The sequence below is a fragment of the Lissotriton helveticus genome, chromosome 8 (genome assembly GCF_964261635.1).
Source record: "Lissotriton helveticus chromosome 8, aLisHel1.1, whole genome shotgun sequence".
Lineage (NCBI taxonomy): Eukaryota > Metazoa > Chordata > Amphibia > Caudata > Salamandridae > Lissotriton > Lissotriton helveticus.
Window position 1 is genome coordinate 777,042,427 of NC_136069.1, and position 19,061 is coordinate 777,061,487.

The 19,061-nt window shown below is 42.8% G+C and overlaps 1 protein-coding gene across 1 annotated transcript in view; it reads right to left on the reverse strand.

Annotated features, from left to right (window-relative positions):
- Positions 1-19,061, reverse strand: part of LOC144773802 (uncharacterized) — a 3,430,469-nt gene that overhangs the window by 1,151,249 nt on the left and 2,260,159 nt on the right. The window contains exon 10 of the mRNA XM_078658904.1: positions 5,234-5,323. Within this exon, the coding sequence (XP_078515030.1) occupies positions 5,234-5,323 (90 nt within the window). The remainder of the gene's footprint in view (positions 1-5,233; positions 5,324-19,061) is intronic.

Here is a 19,061-nt window from a genome sequence, read left to right on the forward strand (position 1 = left end):
CAAGGTTACTTCAGGACGACTTCCCTTGATTCGGGGGGATATCTGACTCCCCCGCGTTCCAGGTTGAGGGTAAAGCATCTTGGCCTTCTGTCGTTTAGCGGTCTTGTGAGGGCGATGGGAGCTTTGCAGCTGCATGGAGTTCCTTGTTCGCATTTTGCTTTCTTGGTTGTGAACAATGACGATTTACTTTCTCTTTCGCTGCGGGTGCTTTGTTTGTTTATTTGTTTAATTGATTTTAATTATTTTTTAATTAATGTATCCCTGCTCCACTTTCTTCCACCTTTTTCCTCTTTCACCCAAGTAGGGTGGTGGCTGAGTTCTGCTTAGGTGCTTTTAGATAGGGGCACAATAGGCAAGGTCTCTGATATTACTACAAGGGGGGAGGGGGGCAGGGCAGTGGGTGGGAGGGCAGGAGGAAAAGAACTGATTGCAAGTGCACCAAGCTGGACACAAATTCAAACATGCTGGGCCACCTCAACCACCGCTTCAACCCCTGCAGACTTCAGGGCACATCGCAGCAGCGCTGGACTCACCGTGCTATCTCCACGCCTCAGGGATCCCGCTCCACGTCCCCCGCCAACAACAGTCCCCCTGCAGCAAAGACAAAAAATGCTGAGGTTCTGTGGGAGTTTTTTTTGTTATCTTTGCGGCTCCTGCCGCGTCGGCAATTGACTCGCAGCAACTGACTCGTGGCTCCTGTGAGCCAGCTGTTATCTCAGCAGTTATCTTGCTCCAGCCGCGGTAGGCAAAGATTTGCGGTGCCTGCCGCGCACAGGCAACCTGGCAGGCCCCTGAATAAGAGCCAGCAAGCAAGGCAGCCCACAGCGGGTCTCGGCGTTTCCACCCGATCACACCCCCGGATTCAAAAGCTCTGGCGAGGTTCGGTTCGGTTCTGCGGTGCGGTGCTGCGTCTGCGGCTGTCAGACTCTCGCTCTGCTTTGCTGCTCCTCCGGGTTGCCTGCATTCCTCCAACCTCGTTCGCACTTCCGCCACTCACGATTGTTGAACAGGCACAGACAGGATTACCCCGACATTCCTTAGTGATTGTGTGGTAGCAAACGACGTGAAAAATCCCTAGGGCTGCACGCCATAAGGGGGTGAAACACGTTACCTGGGATTTCACTACCTGGAATATAATGTGTGCCATGAGCCAGGACTGCACTCACTGAGCCCATTGTCATACATGCCACTCTCCTCACTATTTCGCACTCACAGGTACCCCTCTATCAGTTATATACTTGAGTGGTTTATGTGGGCTCAACAAAAGTGCCCTGCAGCGAGACCAGGGTCACATAGACGGGGAATGGTGCAGGTCTAAAAAATAAATGAAAAGGACTGTACGTATTAAACTGGTCAGTGATACTTTATTTCAGGGGTATATATTTTGCCAAAAAACAAAAGAATCTGGTTATTTTGATTTTTTACAGCAGCTGAAACCCATTAGCATTAGCCCTTGAAAATACCAAATTGCTTCCTATGATTTGCTACATCCAGGTAGTTTTCTAATCCTTACATCTCAATGTTTACTGAATCTATTACTACACCTGCAGCGGTCACAAACGCTGTCCTTGCTTCACCAGGAACTCTGAATAGCATACAAAATTCAGGTATTTCAGAAAAAGGTCACCAAGGTTTACAAGTAGGTGTAATTTTGATGCTTTCTTTCATTAGTCAAATTTAAGGAACATATGGGGATCCTTAGGTGTACTTTTAGTGTGGTACTGCAGGAGCATACTGACCCAAACACCAAACAGGCCACCAACTTCCTGGAATCCTGAACACATTAAAATACCTTAGAAATTCAATGAAAAAAAGGGCACCTTTTCAAAAACAAGGAGATTTGCCAGTTACATGTAATTGACATAAGTAAAACTTGCACTGGGACTCTCTGCTTATGACCTCACATATTAATTACAACCTTGATGAGATCTAAAATCTATGGCGGGCCAAGTTCTATTGAGGTCAGTTAAGTAAAACTGTCGATTTCTTAATTTTTCTGGTTTATTAATAGAAGTGCTTTTTCAGTGAATTTCTATTGGTTTTTTAACACAAGTTAAAATATTACTACCTTCCACAAGTATAACTCTACTTTAATCTTTGTTTTTTCAAAACTTGTTAATTAACATTACAAGTACCACGGAGCACATATATTTACAACGTAGTTATATCGTCTTCACGTCTTAACAAAGTATCAATTTCCATCGCACTGCGGGTCTAGTACCAGCACTTACCTGTCATCGAGATATCGAAGCCTTGATGTACTAGTCAGGCATCCAGTGTATTTGCCTGTTTGTTTGGGCAGGCTCATGCTACTTATACTGGCCTTTCCAGTGCAGCGCATTTGTCCTTCCTAGCATCCATTCCCGAACTGTGGGTTCATGAGATGACTGAAAGTGTTTGGTTATATTCCTTTTCACAGTTAGACAACCAAGGCCATTTAGCATTTAATATACATTGAGCATCCCTCTTCTTCTAGTACACCCACAAGTACTAACTTTGGTGACATGGAAAGTGGGAGTTTTGTAATCTCTCCTTGGGTTTGTGTTATGGACGTACAGCATTTGTGTATGGCCGGACATGCCAAAGCCATATAGAAAAACTTTGCTTTACCTGCTTGGCATTTCGGGCATTAGGCGAAGGAGTGATTACCTATCTTCCAGAGTCTTTATGATACATAACACACTCTAGTAGTATAAAGAAACAAAGGGCCAGATGTAGCAAGCCAAATTGGGATTGCAAAGGCTGAAATTAGCAGAATCCCAGCGTTTGCGATCGCAATTCAGCTGTGTGCAATGTAGGAAGGCAAATACCTACTCGCAAGCATTTAGAGAATTGCTATTTGCGATTCCCTAAATGCTATGCTAGTTGGCATCGCAAATTGCGATATTGCCTTAAGGAATCGCAAATTACCACCAACTTCAAGTTAGTGGTAATTTATGATTTCCATTAAAAAAGCACTTTTTTTGCTTTTTTCAAAGTGCCATGTGGTACACATACATGCCCTTAGGGCATGTATGGTACAAAAGGGGGTGGTGATGGACGGAGCATCTGAACCAATCAAACACTCAAACCCAGTCAAAAGATCTGGGTTTAATCCATCACCGTTCTTTAGCCCACTCTGCCACCCCAGTTCAGACATGGCTATATGCAAATCAGTCTGACCCTGTGCCTCATGGGAACAGTCCAGCCCGAACTGCCAAGCCAAGTCTTCCCTGGACCGGAAACAAGCTTCCGAGGACCGGTTTCTGGCATTGCAGCCGTCTTCAGCCCGGCTTGCTTGAATCCAGTGGCAAAGTGAGCAAGGGACTCACGTCTGAGCATACCCTGCCACACTTATGGCGGCCAAAAGCGGGCAGTTCAGGCTGGACTGTTCCCATGAGGCACAGGGTCAGACTGATTTGCATATAGCCATGTCTGAACTGGGGTGGCAGAGTGGGCTAAAGAACGGTGATGGATTAAACCCAGATCCTTTGACTGGGTGTGAGTGTTTGATTGATTCAGATGCTCAGTCCATCACCACCCCCTTTTGTATCGCTTTTGGCCACCATAAGTATGGCAGGGTATGCTCAGACGTGAGTCCCTTGCTCACTTTGCCACTGGATTCAAGCAAGCCGGGCTGAAGACGGCTGGAATGCCAGAAACCGGTCCTCGGAAGCTTGTTTCCGGTCCAGGGAAGACATGGCTTGGCAGTTCGGGCTGGACTGTTCCCATGAGGCATAGGGTCAGACTGATTTACATATAGCCATGTCTGAACTGGGGTGGCAGAGTGGGCTAAAGAACGGTGATGGATTAAACCCAGATCCTTTGACTGGGTGTGAGTGTTTGATTGATTCAGATGCTCCGTCCATCACCACCCCCTTTTGCACCCCTTAGGGCATGTATGTGCACCACATGTGCACACATGCACATTTCTAGGCCCATAGGATTGAATGGGAAGGTATTCCTTAAATGCGAATCGCAATTTGCAATTCGCAATTAACGAATATTAAGGAATCGTAATTATTATTGCGATTCCTACATACATTCCATTTTGTGAGTCCTTAATAGCGATTCGCTAAAAATCGCTCTAAAGGACAAGCAATAATGATTTTATCTACATCTGGCCCAACGGTCCCTCATCAGAGAATATACTGATAATATTATAGGAAAACAGTTACACCCATATACGTTGTCCAGTAGGCAGATTAAAATCTCATTAATTAAATACTTTCATTAAATATGTGGGTGAAAACACAAACGACAAACAGCGGAAATACCATAAAGACTCAGGCACTCAAATGTGTCTCAAATTAAAAAATAGGTTATTCACAATTCAGCACCTCATTGCTGCGTTGTGTTACACTGCATGGAGAGAGGCGGTCCATGAGCGTTGTCTGAGTGTTCCCACACAACTGCAATGGATTTTGATGCATCCCCAGATTTGCAAGAATTTGTAGAGCTAGGATAAGCCAAAATCTTACACCTTCTGAAGAAAGTGGTAACAAAGAGAAATATCTATTTCTCCTTGTTTCTTCCTCTTTGTACGTGTGCTACATTCTGCAGCACTCATATAAAGAGGAATATGTCAATCAGGTTTGTTTTTGGTGCATGGGTGACTGCGCGGGCGCTAGACAGACCATTGTGCGCCAGAGTATTGAAAAGGACAGGAATGTGTCGTATTCCATTAAATACGGCGCATTCCTGCCCTTTCCCTATCAAGCAGTGCAACGCATCAAGTTGACTTGCTGTGTTGCACTGTGTCACTTTGTCATAAATGAGCCCCTTCATTTATATATATATCATGGAATTTTCAAATATTATGTACAACTTTACACAGTTTGTGCAAGTAAAGAACCAAAATATATTTATTATACAGTTCAAATGGAGTTAAATACATGCGTGGGTGCGCTGAACAGCTATAATGAAAAAAGAATAATTCTAAGACATTTAAAACCATCTAAATAAAATAAGTCAATGATTTGTATGTCACAGGGTATTAAAATGAAAAATGCAAACTTTGAAACAAATGGTCATTGCATAGCATATGGATTTCATTCCTGCAAAGTATTCTGTTTTAAGTGGCAAGATAGGCTTTTAAAAGGCAAAATAGTCTCGTCTCTGCTCTGTTCTTAACCTGCCCCATTCCTTTTCCTTCGCCATGGCTGTAACAATTTACAACTGCTTTCATTGCATACGAGAAACACACGTTTTACTTTTCGTTTTTTTAAGCACGTATTTAAGAGATGAAACTTACTTGTGCTCATTGTTATTTCCACATTTTCCCCCATATTGTTCACGCCTCTTACTGCTGACAACGCACGTTTCTGACGTTGATGATGGTAACCTGCAATTAAAACGTAGCATAAGAATAATGAATATTTTACAATGCACGCTTCATAATGTCAGCTAAGCTTTAAATATATAAAGTAGATAGCTGTCTATATCTTTCATTATTAATAGATACACGTCACTCATAGAAGAAAGTCTACATTTAACCTAGTAAACTTTAACAACAAAGCCACAAAGCTTCACTTGGCTCATTAACTCAATGTATGCAGCATTCTAAGCATTAAATTCAGGGAGGTGAATAATTTACCTTAGCCTCTCATATGTTCTCCTTGTCCCAGTCATTACGTTGTGAGCAGTCCCCACTTCCTAACCAGGACACATGAACTTCTCTAACAAATACAGTAGTATTTCTTTTGTGTTTACGACTACTGCTACTGTGATGAAATTGGGTTACAGGTTGACGGAGATGAAACCCTACTCAAGCAGCAATCGCAATCTTTGTCAGGTTGAGGCACAACCAAACCCCAAATTAACCTGTGTTTACCCCTCTGGTAGCTTGGGACAGAACAGTCAGGCTTAACTCAGACGTGATATTCAAAGTATGTAAGCAGAACGTCAAACAGTAATAAAGTGAAAACACAACAAAATAAAAATCCCACACCTATGTGGAAAAATAGTGTTGGGATGGATGAATTGGATGCAAATTAATGTCATGATATGTGCAGACCTGACAATGGCACTAGCAATAAATGCAATATGAATGTATGCTTCAGCATGTGCTCATATAACCTCAACAATGCCCGTCAATGCAATGTAATTGCACAGCTGTGCTCTGACATCAGCAATAATTATACCAATTTATTTTGTAATCCATGCTTGTACGGTAATATTATTGTTGCCAACAAGAACAATGTCAATATACTTTCAGACTGGAGCAAACATACCTTTGACCACATCATTAAGAGCGATGTCAATGTGCAAGATGACAACTGTATGCACATTGTTGGTAATGTCAATAGAAATAATACCAATCACTGCCACATTATTCTTAGGAATTGCAATGAACTCACATCATTGCTGTCGGATACACCCAGGGTGACCTCCCCATCAATCCTGAGTCAGAGATATGTGGTCAGGCAGGTGCTGCCACCCATGCCTATTAAGTTTAGGTCACTGATGGGGTCCCCCATAAACTATAAGCAAACAGACACCCAGGGAAAACCCTGATCGATTCCACAGATAGATATCTGCACCACAAACATGTTTGTGGTAGTTGGCCCCGATAAAACCCGTTTTGCCCAAGGCTCACATTCTTCAGAAATACCACAAAGCTAGATACAACACGTAGATAGGAACACTCAACTAATTATAACACAACATGCACACCACACATAGCGATCACTCACTCCGCACACCAGACATCTGGACACATACACACTGGCCCATATTAGCTCTCCCCCATGTTGAGAGCCATCTGTGTCGTTATCAGATGCATACATGAGATTGATTTATGACTAAGATGCTCTTTCGAAATATAGAGAACATTTTACTGTACATCATGAACTGTATAAATTGGCGGCCATAACTTTGCACATCGAGAGATTTTGAGCAGACGCATTTTTTCCAGGCTCTCTTGACAACAAAGTTTAATGAAACCAACTTGTTCCTGCCTCTTGTCTTTTCATTTATTTGAGGTAAATTCACATCTGAGCAACATTTTGTGAGACAGATAGCAGAGATGGTTCATCAAGCCCAACTGCTTTCGAAGGAAGGACCTTGACCAGAACTTATTTTTTTGCTCAAAAAAGATCAGTGAGCTGACGCCATAATTGATTAGAAGTTATGCTAAATCCAAAGGACAGAGATCCATCAGTAGACCGTTGTCTTAGGGTAAGGGACAACATATGATCCTTAGTCCCAATTTGTGGTGTATAGAAAACTAGGAGAAGTGTGCAGACCGCTTTTGTTTTTCCCCTATTCAGCACGCTAGAGGAAAGCAAAGGTAGCTACCTGTCCTTGGGCATAGAGCACAAGGTGCTCCTTGTCCCTGGGTGTTAGCAAGAGATAGTCTGACTTTGGGCTTGGAACAGGGTCCTCTTCGTCCCTGGGTGTTAGCAAGGGACAGCCTGGCTTTGGGTTTGGAACAGGGTTTGCTTCGTCCGTGAGTGTTAGCAAGAGATAGCTTAACTTTGGGCTTGGAGCACGGTTTGCCTTTTTCCCAGGTGTCAGAAAGGGATAGTTTGGACCACAGGGCCTAGTTGCATGTTTGCTCGCTTAGGCTCTGATACAGAGTCAACATCTCAAACTTGAATTTTTTGTTACAAAAGTTCTTAGGGTTGTTAAATCAAACACTGTTTGCACCTGATAGAAGTAAGAGGTGTTCTCTTAGTTCTCTTCGCTTGGATTGCTGTGTGTTAGGCAATTATATGCATAACCCCTGGGTGTAATATAGTGTGAAATTTGGAAGTTGGGAAACATTTTGGACCTGGGTGCATCAGGTGTAGCAAGTGTTTGGCTGCAGAGGGTCAACCTTTTTAGTCTCTTTTAGATCTTTTCCATTTTTTCCATTTATTGATGTTGTGGTGGTGTTGAATTTTGCTAAATCATGCTGCATGTCTAGTTAATAGGATGGTGCTTTCAGGTGATAACCATTTTTCGAAAATCAGAAGTTCATGATTGCTAGTTTTCTGCTGCAAAACAATACACTTCCCTGAACTAACAATTGCACGTTGGTTACAGGTTTTTATTGCTTCATTGCATTAATGTCTCTGTTTTAATGTTAACCACAATTTGTTGATGCTGCAGTTTTTTTTGAGCTCATGACCAGTAAATTGAGTTCTGGTACCACCCCATGTCCACAGTTCCCCTAAATAAGAGTAGAATTGGTAACTAATTTTATAAAAATCTCAAGATAACCAAAGTTTAGCTGACCCTTCAAACAAACAAGCTTACCAATCTACCATGAAGACTCAGTTAGACCATATGAAAGTAAAGTTCCTCAACCATGCTTTGAGATTTGAGAGACATTGTAATGAGTGGGATGCCCACACCAAGACACATGCATTCCATTGGCCTGAGGGAATATTTTACACCAACATCATAGAACTCACCAAAGCATTCATTCAAACCAGACACAAGGGCCAAGAGATTGACATTTAAATGACCCGGTTAAGTATGTGGGCTGACTGAGGGACAGCCCCAACATGCACCATACACAACCACAAAACTAGAAGCAGAGAAGAGGAAGGCTCCAGCTCTTGTGAGTCCGACAATGAAAGCAAAAGCCTAGGATGCTGACTGCCAATCCAGGGGGCAGATAGGGAGTGAGTAAGAACATATTCAATCTCCTGGCAACCCCGGACAGCCTTCAGTAGGACCCCATGGTCACAATGCCCATAAGCAAAGCTCCGTACCACTTTCTAGTGAATACAGGTGCAGGTAGGTCATGCCTACAGGAAGGAGGAGCCCCTATATCTGAGACCACTGCTAAGATGCAGGGGATCTCAGAATCCATGGCTAAGGTCCCTCTCACATAACTCCCTTGAACTGAAAGGAGGAAATAGGATCAGAGAGCAGTTATTAGTCTATCCATCCTCCTGCCCAATATACTAGGACGGGAACTATTGTCCAAATTGAGGATGTTCGTCCAGTTCACTGAGGAAAGGAGTATAGACTGCTCCTTCCCTGACGTCTCTCCCCTGGAGCACAGACCAATACCATCCACCACACCTCAAAAATATTAGTCAGGACAATCCCAGACCATCAAGCCCTCCTCCAGGGAGCAGTCCGGGATTATATGGGAGACCTCATAAACTTGTACAAACTAGCTCCACAGTGGAGCGGCCATGTACATGCACACCATTTCTTGGTAGAAACAGCCAAAGCAGTAGCATGCAGGGAATGCTCGGAACTGGGGACCCTGGATCACGGCACGCATAGAAACCTCACATCCCTCACGGCAAGGGGGTAGGCTGGCTCGGGTCATCCGGTTCAGCCTACGCAGCCACCCAGGTGCCTCTCCGAAGGAAGAGGTTGCTCAGGCAAAGCAGTACTCAGCCAAGAGGTGCATTTCCTGCACTGGTGGCACTCTCCTTGCCATATGATACAGGGCTGAGAAAAACCGGGGCCGGGAAAGGGACATGGTCCTAAGGGGACAGGCTACCTCCAACGTTTCCTACCCGGTGGTTCTGCTGGAACAACCAAGAAATTGATGAAAGCACCCCCAAGAGGGTCCAAAGACAAGGAACAAACAGGTGGCCACCTTATGTGGAAAGAATTCAGCTGCGGGACTCCAGGGGAATCCAAGGAAGCATTTGCACCAGAGAGCCAAGAGGAGGGCAGCCTAAAACTATTGTAGAGTGTCACTCCTATCTCCAAATAAACCAAAAAGTCACCCATTGTTGCCTAAAAGTATATCACAGATGGAATAGACTTTTATCAGGGCTACCCCCACAGAATCTCTATATCCAGAACAAACCCCATAACCTCTCAGGCACAAAGGGGCATATGTACAAGCCCCTATTGCCAGCACAGCGTCACTTTTTCCGACATTGTGGTGGCGATAGGGGCTTAGCCTTATTTACAAGGCAGCATTAAGCCATTTAACTATGCTTAACGCTGCCTTGTAAATAAGGCCCCCTCTCACGCTGTGGTTAGCGTGAAAGGGGTGAGCAGAGGGAATTCCACCACAACACCCACTATGTACAAGGGCAGCATACATAAGAGGCAGCACAGAATTAAGAACAGGAAAAACCTGGTCTTCATTGGTCTTAACTTGGCAAAACGAGGAGAAATGCATTATTTCTCCTCATTTTGGCTTCTTCCATGTGTGCTGCCTTGGGCAACACACACTGAAAAAACAAACTGACATGAGCATGGAGTGTATATGCACAGGAATGTCCCCTTTCCTGTACATAAACAATCTCTAAAACAAAAATGCCAATTTGTGACTTTCATGTGTGTTGCATGAAGGCTGATAGCCAGAAACCGGTCCTTGGATGCTTGATTCCGGTCTGGAAAAGACATGGCTTGGTAGTTCGGACTGGACTGTTCCATGAGGCACAGGGTCAGAGCTGATTTGCATATAGCCAGTGCCTAACCTAGGGTGGTGTGGAGTGCAAAAAACGATGGATTTAGGCCCAGATCCTTGTATTGGGGTGAATGTATGACATTGTTCTACATTCTGTCCATCTGTGTTTTTTGCAATTTTCACCCCGAGTGGGCTGGGTATGCTCAGACGTGAGTCCCAGGCTCTCCACACCACTGGAGTCAAGCTAACCAGGCTGAATGAAGGCTGATAGCCATAAACCGGTCCTTGGATGCTTGATTCCGGTCTGGGAAAGACATGGCTTGGTAGTTCCGACTGGACTGTTCCCATGAGGCACAGGGTCAGAGCTGATTTGCATATAGCCAGTGTCTAACCCAGGGTGGTGTGGAGTGCAAAAAAACGATGGATTTAGGCCCAGATCCTTGTACTGGGGTGAATGGATGACATTGTTCTACATTCTGTCCATCAACTGTGTTTTTTGCAATGTTGCATAAAGCAGCACACATATTTGTAACAAAATGACATTTTAGTATTGTCTATGTGTAGGAAGGGACACCTCCCTACACATAAACAATCCCCCCCTGCATGTAGACACCGATGCACTATGATGCAAGGGTGCCTACGTTGGCACTACAATGCTAAGTGTAGCGCCAACGCAGGGGGAAACACAAGGCTGCACCATATCCTTGTAAATATGGTACATCTTTGCGTTTCAGATGAAGCGGAGTGAGGCATTAAGCCATGAAGGCTAACGCCTCACGACGCCACTTCCTCGTACATATGCCCCAGTGTATCTAGAACATCAGCACAAGCCTACTTCTCACACCCACCGCAGGAAGCCCTCCACAAACGCAAAAAGGAAACAATAGGAAACACTCAAAGCCTTTATTTTACCAGCTACAGTAGGGAACACTCAAAACCTTTAATTTAACAACAACAGTAAGGGAACATTCAAAACCTTTAACTCAACAGCCAGGATCATTCAAATCCTTTATGAGCACAGAGCATAACCTCAAAACAACCATGCTATGTAGTTCAGGAATCCACTCTAGAGTACTCCATCCGGATGCCCACAGGAGGCCCAGGGTGTGCATTAAAGCAGGCACCCAGATCCTTGTGCCTTGTGCCCATACCACTAGGGCGTACTGCAGATCAAATGGATCCCACTCTCCAATGTCTTTCAGGCCTCCTCCAATTGGAGGCCTACCTACACCTTCAAACTGGGCAAATGCTCTGGTGATGGAAGCCAGACTTTCCAGGCATTTGGGGAAGGGTTGCCCCACACCAATCCAGCACCGTATCAGTAGAAAAACCACCAGCGAGCAGCCATTTCAGTTCACTTACTTGCGACCCAACTGCACACCAGACTCCCAGCTGGAGGCAGGGCATTCAGCTCCATCCTCTCCTCACCCAAAACAAATCCAAACCTTCTGAGGTTCACCCATTGGATCACACCTCATCAGAAGTGATAGGATCGTAACATCCAGGGGAAAGGGGAGTGGGGGAAGGTAGTGGATCTCCACAGATAGGGCCAGACTGACTACCGGGCAGTTTGGAATGCTGCCGAGCTGGGGGCTGATTTAAATGCAGTGGGGGCTGATTTCGTTCATGGAGACCAGCATGTGTTTCGAAATAATGAAAGTAAAACTAATTTTGTTTAGTACACGCAGGTCCCCATCAACGAAATCAGCCCCCAGCATAGCAGCATTCCAAACTGCCCGGTAGCCAGTCCGGCCCTATCCACAGATAACTTTCACAGCTGTACATCAAGGCGAACCGAGAACTTCTTGCATCCCCAAGAAGCGTGGCACATCTGGAAGATCTTCACGTCTTTATTTCTTTGTATCTGAACTTTGCCGCATTTCCCATCGCTGCGACATTGCTTGCCGTGGAAGCGCAACGCAACTTAAGGTACATTGACGCAGTGTGTCGCATCTAAGAACTGAACTGAACTACGCTTAATCTACCATCTTTTTTTTTTTTTGTGGTTTTATTGGCAGTGGAAAAAAGCAAACAGAGAAGAAAAAAACTGTTCATACAGAGAAAAAAACAGAGCAAACAATAAATATAGATTGATCATAATACATACTTGTAAGTTACCCAAGCTTAAAGAAAAAAGGAAAATCTATCAGACAACATTGGGCAAACAAATAAAAGTACAACTAAAATAGATAGGCATTTCACAACCAGTTCGTAATAGGTAGCCATATTTTTTGCCCCATCTCCTTTCTTCTAACACCTTTCTAAATGTATATACAGCCCTTTCTAGCTGATAAATATTCAGCATTTTTGATTGCCATTGACGGAATACTGGTGGTTCAGCATCCAGCCAGCAAAATGTTATAGAATTACGATAAACAGACATAGCTATAAATATAAGCCCTTCTTCAGCAATTGCTCTAACAGTAATTTTTTCAGTTTCTATTCCAGTTATAACAAGTTCGGGTGTTAACACAATATCTACACCTAGAATAGTTCTTAAAAAGGCTTGTATCTGAGATTGAAATAAGGTCAGTTTTATACAATCAAACAGCATATGGCACAGATTAGCCGCATTATAGCCACAGCCACTACAGTTCACACCCTTCTGAGTTTTCCATTTAGATATTTGCAATGGTGTATAATACAAATCAAACACTGACATATAATGTTGGCTCTTTAGTGAATCATTGAGAATAACTTTACTGCAGACTTCAAGAGATCTAATTAAGTCTACAGATTCCAAACCAAAGATTATTTTCCATTTTACTTCATAAGTATCTAAGTTATCCTCCATCTTCTCTATGCATTTTTGGTATATTATACCAATCTTGTATCCCTGCCGGCAGCACTCCAACAAATCTATTGTCTTCATAGAATCTGACGTAATTAAGTTCTTCGCACTTAAAAAACTGCGAATCTGTAAATATTTAAAAAAATCCGCTTTATCTAAACCAAATTTCTTTTGTAGTAGAGTATATGATGCTAATTGCCCTTCGTGATATAATAGACCAAGTGTTTTTATATTTGAGCCCAACCATCTATGCATAACCGGGTCATTAAATATCTTGGGTAGCATGGGATTCTGTGAGAGAGGAGTGTAGTAATTAAGTTTTGGCAAAAGATGGAACCTTTTGTTAATTTGTTTCCAGGTCCGAGCTGCGGTAATCATAATCTTGAATTTGTTTTTTTTGTGATAACTGGGTTCTATTAACTTAAACAGCCATTGCCGCGCATCAGCTCCGAGCAACATTTCATAGATTGATGGACTCAGAGCTTCATCTAGACCATAATCTGGGAGCATTAAAATACCCATCTGTTTTAACATGACTGCCCAATAGTATAAACGAAAACTAGGGACTCCTAAACCGCCTCTAAGTTTTGGAAGGATACACCATTTAAGTGCTTGTCTCGCTCTCCGATAACCCCATAGAAACCTAGAAACACTATAATCTAGTTTATTAAAAAAAGAAGAGGAGAAAAGAAGAGGAATGGTGCGAAATAAATAAAGAAATGTTGGTAATATAACCATTTTAATTACGTTGGTTCGCCCAATTAAAGATAGGTGTAAATTATTAAGCCGTTCCAAAGTCCTATTAGTAGACTTTAGAAGAGGGTCTGTATTAAGCCCTACAATATCATCGACTGTAGGAGATATTATCACACCAAGATATAACGCGGTAGATGTAAAATGTATTCCATCAGGTTTACCAATAGAAGAATGAATTTCCTGAGTTTTGGAGATATTAAGTTTAGAGCCTGACAGCTCACCAAATTCTTGTGCAAGTTCTACGATTTTAGGCATAGAAGCGCCCACATCAGAAGTAACCACCGCGACGTCGTCAGCATACGCAAAGACTTTATGGTTGATTTGCTGGATAACCACCGGAGGAATTCCAACTTCATTTGCGATCTTTTTTAGATAAGGTTCAATGTATAGAGCGAACAGCAGGGGGGAGCAGGGACAACCCTGCCTTGTCCCCCTGGTGATCGCAAATGAACAAGATGTTTCCGTCCCTATACGTATTACCGCCTTTGGATCCTGATACATCGCCTGAATTGCCACAATATATTCTCTTGGAAACTTCGTCCAGGTTAGGACGGACCATAGGAACCCCCAGTCGACTCTGTCAAACGCTTTTCCGCGTCCAACAGAATAGCGCCGACTGGGGAATCCGTAACCCGTGCCCAATCAAATACAGTAATGATCCTTCTCACATGATCAGTGGTGTCTCTCTTTTTAATAAATCCATGTTGAGTTTTGGAGACCAACTTGGGCATAATATTAAGTATTCTGTTTGCTAGCATTTTGGAAAAAAAATTACTGTCTGCTGTAATAAGAGAAATAGTTCGATATGACCCGAGTTCATTAGGGTCTTTTCCCTTTTTATTAAACACTATAATTGTGGCTAAGGACCAAGAAGCTGGGGGAGATCCTCGATAAGCTTGATCAAAAATCTTGAGTAACTCGGGTTTTAAAATATTCCTGAAGGTTTGATAAAATTCAAGAGGAATTTGGTCTGGCCCCATGGCTTTCCCAGGTGGTAAACTAAGAATAGCTAACTCAATCTCCTCCCATGTGGTTGAGGAGCTAAGAAACCTTGCATTATCCTCAGACATTGATGTATTCTCAATACCACTCAAATACTCAATTAACCTTCTATCTGTATCACTCTCAGATACTTGTTTATTGTATAGTGTTTTATAAAAGTCACTAAATGCATTCAGAACCCCTTCCTTAGATTCTTGATATACTCCAGCTAAATCTTTGATTCTGGTTATTTCATTTTGCATAGCTTTTTGTCTAACCCTTTGGGCTAAGACCCTCCCGGTTTTTTCATTTAATTCTCAACTTTCTGCTTTATGTTGCTTAAATTGTACTGCTACCTGATGTGCTAGATAGGAATATGAACTAGCCCGTTCGATAGTTAACTGACGTTGAGCTTCTTGGATATCAGAGTTATTACCTTTTATAATCTGCTTGACTAAATTTAGTTCGGAAATACATGTTTTATCCATTTTATCTCTTAGCTCCTTTTTTACCTTCAAACGTTCAAAATTAGAATAACTTAATGTTTCCCCTCTTACAACAGACTTAAAAGTATCCCAGACCACCTGGATTGAAGCAGTGTCCGAGTTGTGGGAAAAAAAATCTTTAATGGTCTCAGTCATATATCGTAAGTAATTCTCGTCGAGGAGGAGACTCCTTTGAAATGACCAATGATAGTTTGTATTATATTTTTTAAGGGAAAATGCCAGCTCTAATATTATAGGATTGTGATCTGAAATCATTTGAGGTAGAATCTCTATTTCGGCATTCTCCAGGAAAAAAGAAGAAGTAAAGAAAAAATCTAACCAAACAAATTTTTTATGGGGATTTGAGAAAAAAGTAAAACCAGGATCGGTTGATTTGTTTTTATTCCACACATCATACAATCCATTATTCAGTACTGTCTCCCTTAGAGCTTTATAGGTCTTAATCTTACGACCACTGTATTTTCCACATGTCCTAATATTGCACTTGGCATCGACATGGACATTCAAATCACCGCATAAAATTAGCGGTTGACTCCAGCCAGCTAATTCCAAATTAATAGTATTAAATACCTCACAATCGTCGAGGTTCGGACCATATAAACAACACAAAGTGAATCTGTTACCATTAATATTAAGCTCAGCCAATCCCCATCTGCCCAATTTGTCTGATAATGTTCTACCACATTTACCTAGATTTTTTCTCATAAGAATTGCAATCCCCCTTTTTACCCCAGTTTGTTTAGAGCTGACCAAGAGTTCCAGCCCCAGATTCCTCAAGATACTGCGTTTTTCCCATGGAATGTGGGTCTCCTGCAGGCATAAAATATCTATGCTTAAAGATTGAATTAATTTACACAACACCCTGATCTTTTTATGATCATTCAGACCATTAATATTCATGGTACATATTTTTACTTTCTTATCCATTATAAAATATTCTAATTTCAAAATTCATTAGGAGTCCTCTTCTGCTTAAACGTATGGATAAAGTTAACATAGAAAAAAAACCTTCGACCAGTTTTGCTCTGTACAATTTAGCATTTACCACTGCCTTACACCCCCACCACCACCCACCCAAACCCACCAATCCCAACACCCCCACCCCCAGTGCCCCGCACAACCCCCCTCCCCAACATCAGAGGCTCAGGAACACCCAGTTCCTGAAAAAAATGGACTGCCGTGTCCCCCCGCCGCTAGGCCCTCACGAGAAAACACCAGTTAAATACACAAAAAATAGAGTATTGTTAACATAAGAGAATAATTGTTCTGAGATCGAGTTATATGACTCGTAATGACTCTAAATACTCCTTGGCTCTAATCTCAGACAAGAAGAATTTGGTCTGCCCTTTCATAATTATTTTTAGCTTGGCCGGATTGTGGTAAATAAATAAATAATACCCTATTTTTGACTAGACATATAACATAACAGATAGCTCAATAAATAAGAGTCAAGATTCGAGGTAGTAGGAGTTTTGCAGGTTTAATACAGCATAAGGACAGGAACAGGTCAACCTGCATAGGAATAGGATGACAGGGCCCAGCAGCTGCTGGGGCTGGGTCTGGGATGAGCGCGCTGCCTTTTAATAACAATACATGAGCATATATACATAACGTGAACACATAGCATTACATTGCAGTAGGCGTAGCAGTGGGTGGAACAGAAGGCGTGACGCGTAGCAGTCGCGAAAGATAAGGGCGAAAGTAGGTGTAACTGGGCGTATACATAGACATGTGGTGCAGACGTAACAGGATATGTCATGAATGGGGCGGAAACCATGGAGGGGGCTACCTAAGGAGCCGGGACCTCTAACCTGATGGTGCGCGCAAACTAGCAATGACGTATCACTAGGAGAAGCTGGGGGCTATGAACTCTGTGCTAGAAGCAGAGACTGAAGTCTGGAGGGTCGGAGCGACATGTACCTAAACCCTATCTAGTATCTGATGTTTAGGGAACATGTTGATATAAACTAGAAGTCAAGAGGGGAAAGGCTAACTTGATTCTAAGACTGGACCATGCATTATTCTACATGTAGTGCGTGATGAAGAATATTAAATGACCATTAAATGCAGTATTTCTCTAACGTGGAGACGTGAAGGCTAGACAATGACGGAAACTATTGATGCAGTTCAGTAGCTTAGGAATGCAGAGAAGGAGGACTGAACTGATAACTGGAACTATAACATATTCTTGGCAGACTCAGAGACTGAGCCAGGCTGGACCGGGCACTGCGAGGCAGGAAGTAAGTGAAGGGTCGAGGATACAGGTGGGGGCTGTATCGCTCCTCAGCGAGGCTTCAGGAGACAGGAGCTGAATCTGGTGTCCAGGCCCTTTTGAGACCTAGAAACGGGGACTTTATAATGGAATAACGTGCACACTTTGAAACGTGGCAACATAACTTTACATAGGCCTGATATTCGTAGCTTTCACGAGAACTAGAAACTGGCATACTAGAGTTGGACACAACTGTAATTGCATCATTAATCGGACATGGGGAGTACATATGCATATTAATCATGCACACATAACATATGATGGATGACACGTAGGGACACAGAACATGGCAAAATTTACTTTTCCACATTCCCTCCTTGTCACTACGTTTCCATCAGGAAACATCAATATTCATGATACCATCTATCATTTCATACAGTATCATTTGCTCATCTCGAATTCTCTTAGAACGGGATTTAGAACGGGACTTGGGACTAGGAATACAAGAGGTAGCACAAATGCAGCAAATCGCAGGGCCGCATTGTATACAGAGGCAGCAGCTGAATATGATCGCTACTGCAATACCTAGAAAGGACAATATTTTCCATCCCCATGCGGAAATTATATTCCAGAACCAACCGGACCATGTCCAGGTGCCTGGATCTTGGTGTATCAGATGGGCAATTTTATGGAGTCTGGTTATAGCTGAATAAACAGACGGCGCGTTATTTGGAATGAAAATGCAGCAACTAGATCCGATGACTCTACAAGCCCCGCCCCTATCGGCCAATATGACGTCAAGGACGAGACGATTCTGTAAAACGACAAATCTCATAGCAGATTGCTCTTCGGTTAGGTTACCTAGAGCAGAGGCAGTCTCATTTACTACAGCTTCAAGGGTTCTGGTTAACCTACGGATCAGTTTACTATTCTGGACAGGGCCTATAAAGAAGAAGAAACCTCTATTGAAATCTGTATACTGTTCTAGAGCAGTTTCAGTATAATCGACAATTGGGGACTCCCTTCTATGTCTAACGTGTACTAGATGTGTATTCCTATGATAATCAGGTGGGGCTAGAAAAACAGGTGGCAGTAGGAAGGCAATGTAACAGGTTCCCTCCCAATCGAGGGGCAGACGAACATATGCGGTCTGACCACAAATAAAATATGAATGACGTGAAGCTTTGAAAATAGATTTCCCACTGTCACTGTACTTGACAATAGTAGTACAATCACTATGTCCTACATGTACGGAACCATTATTTCGGACACATAATTCGCCTTTGACTGGTAGTACTGAAATAGCAGGTAAGTCTGGAGTAGTATCAGACTGAACATTCAGGACCATAAAATTCGACGAATAATTACCTAAATTATACACTTCATTTTCTAGATCTAAACCTGTTCGGTGAGGGAGACCTTGCTTGTCTGGGAAACATGTACTGTTAAGAAAAGACATATCTGTTGAGGATGACGTTAACGTGGACCATGCTCCACACGAACCATTATGTGAAAATG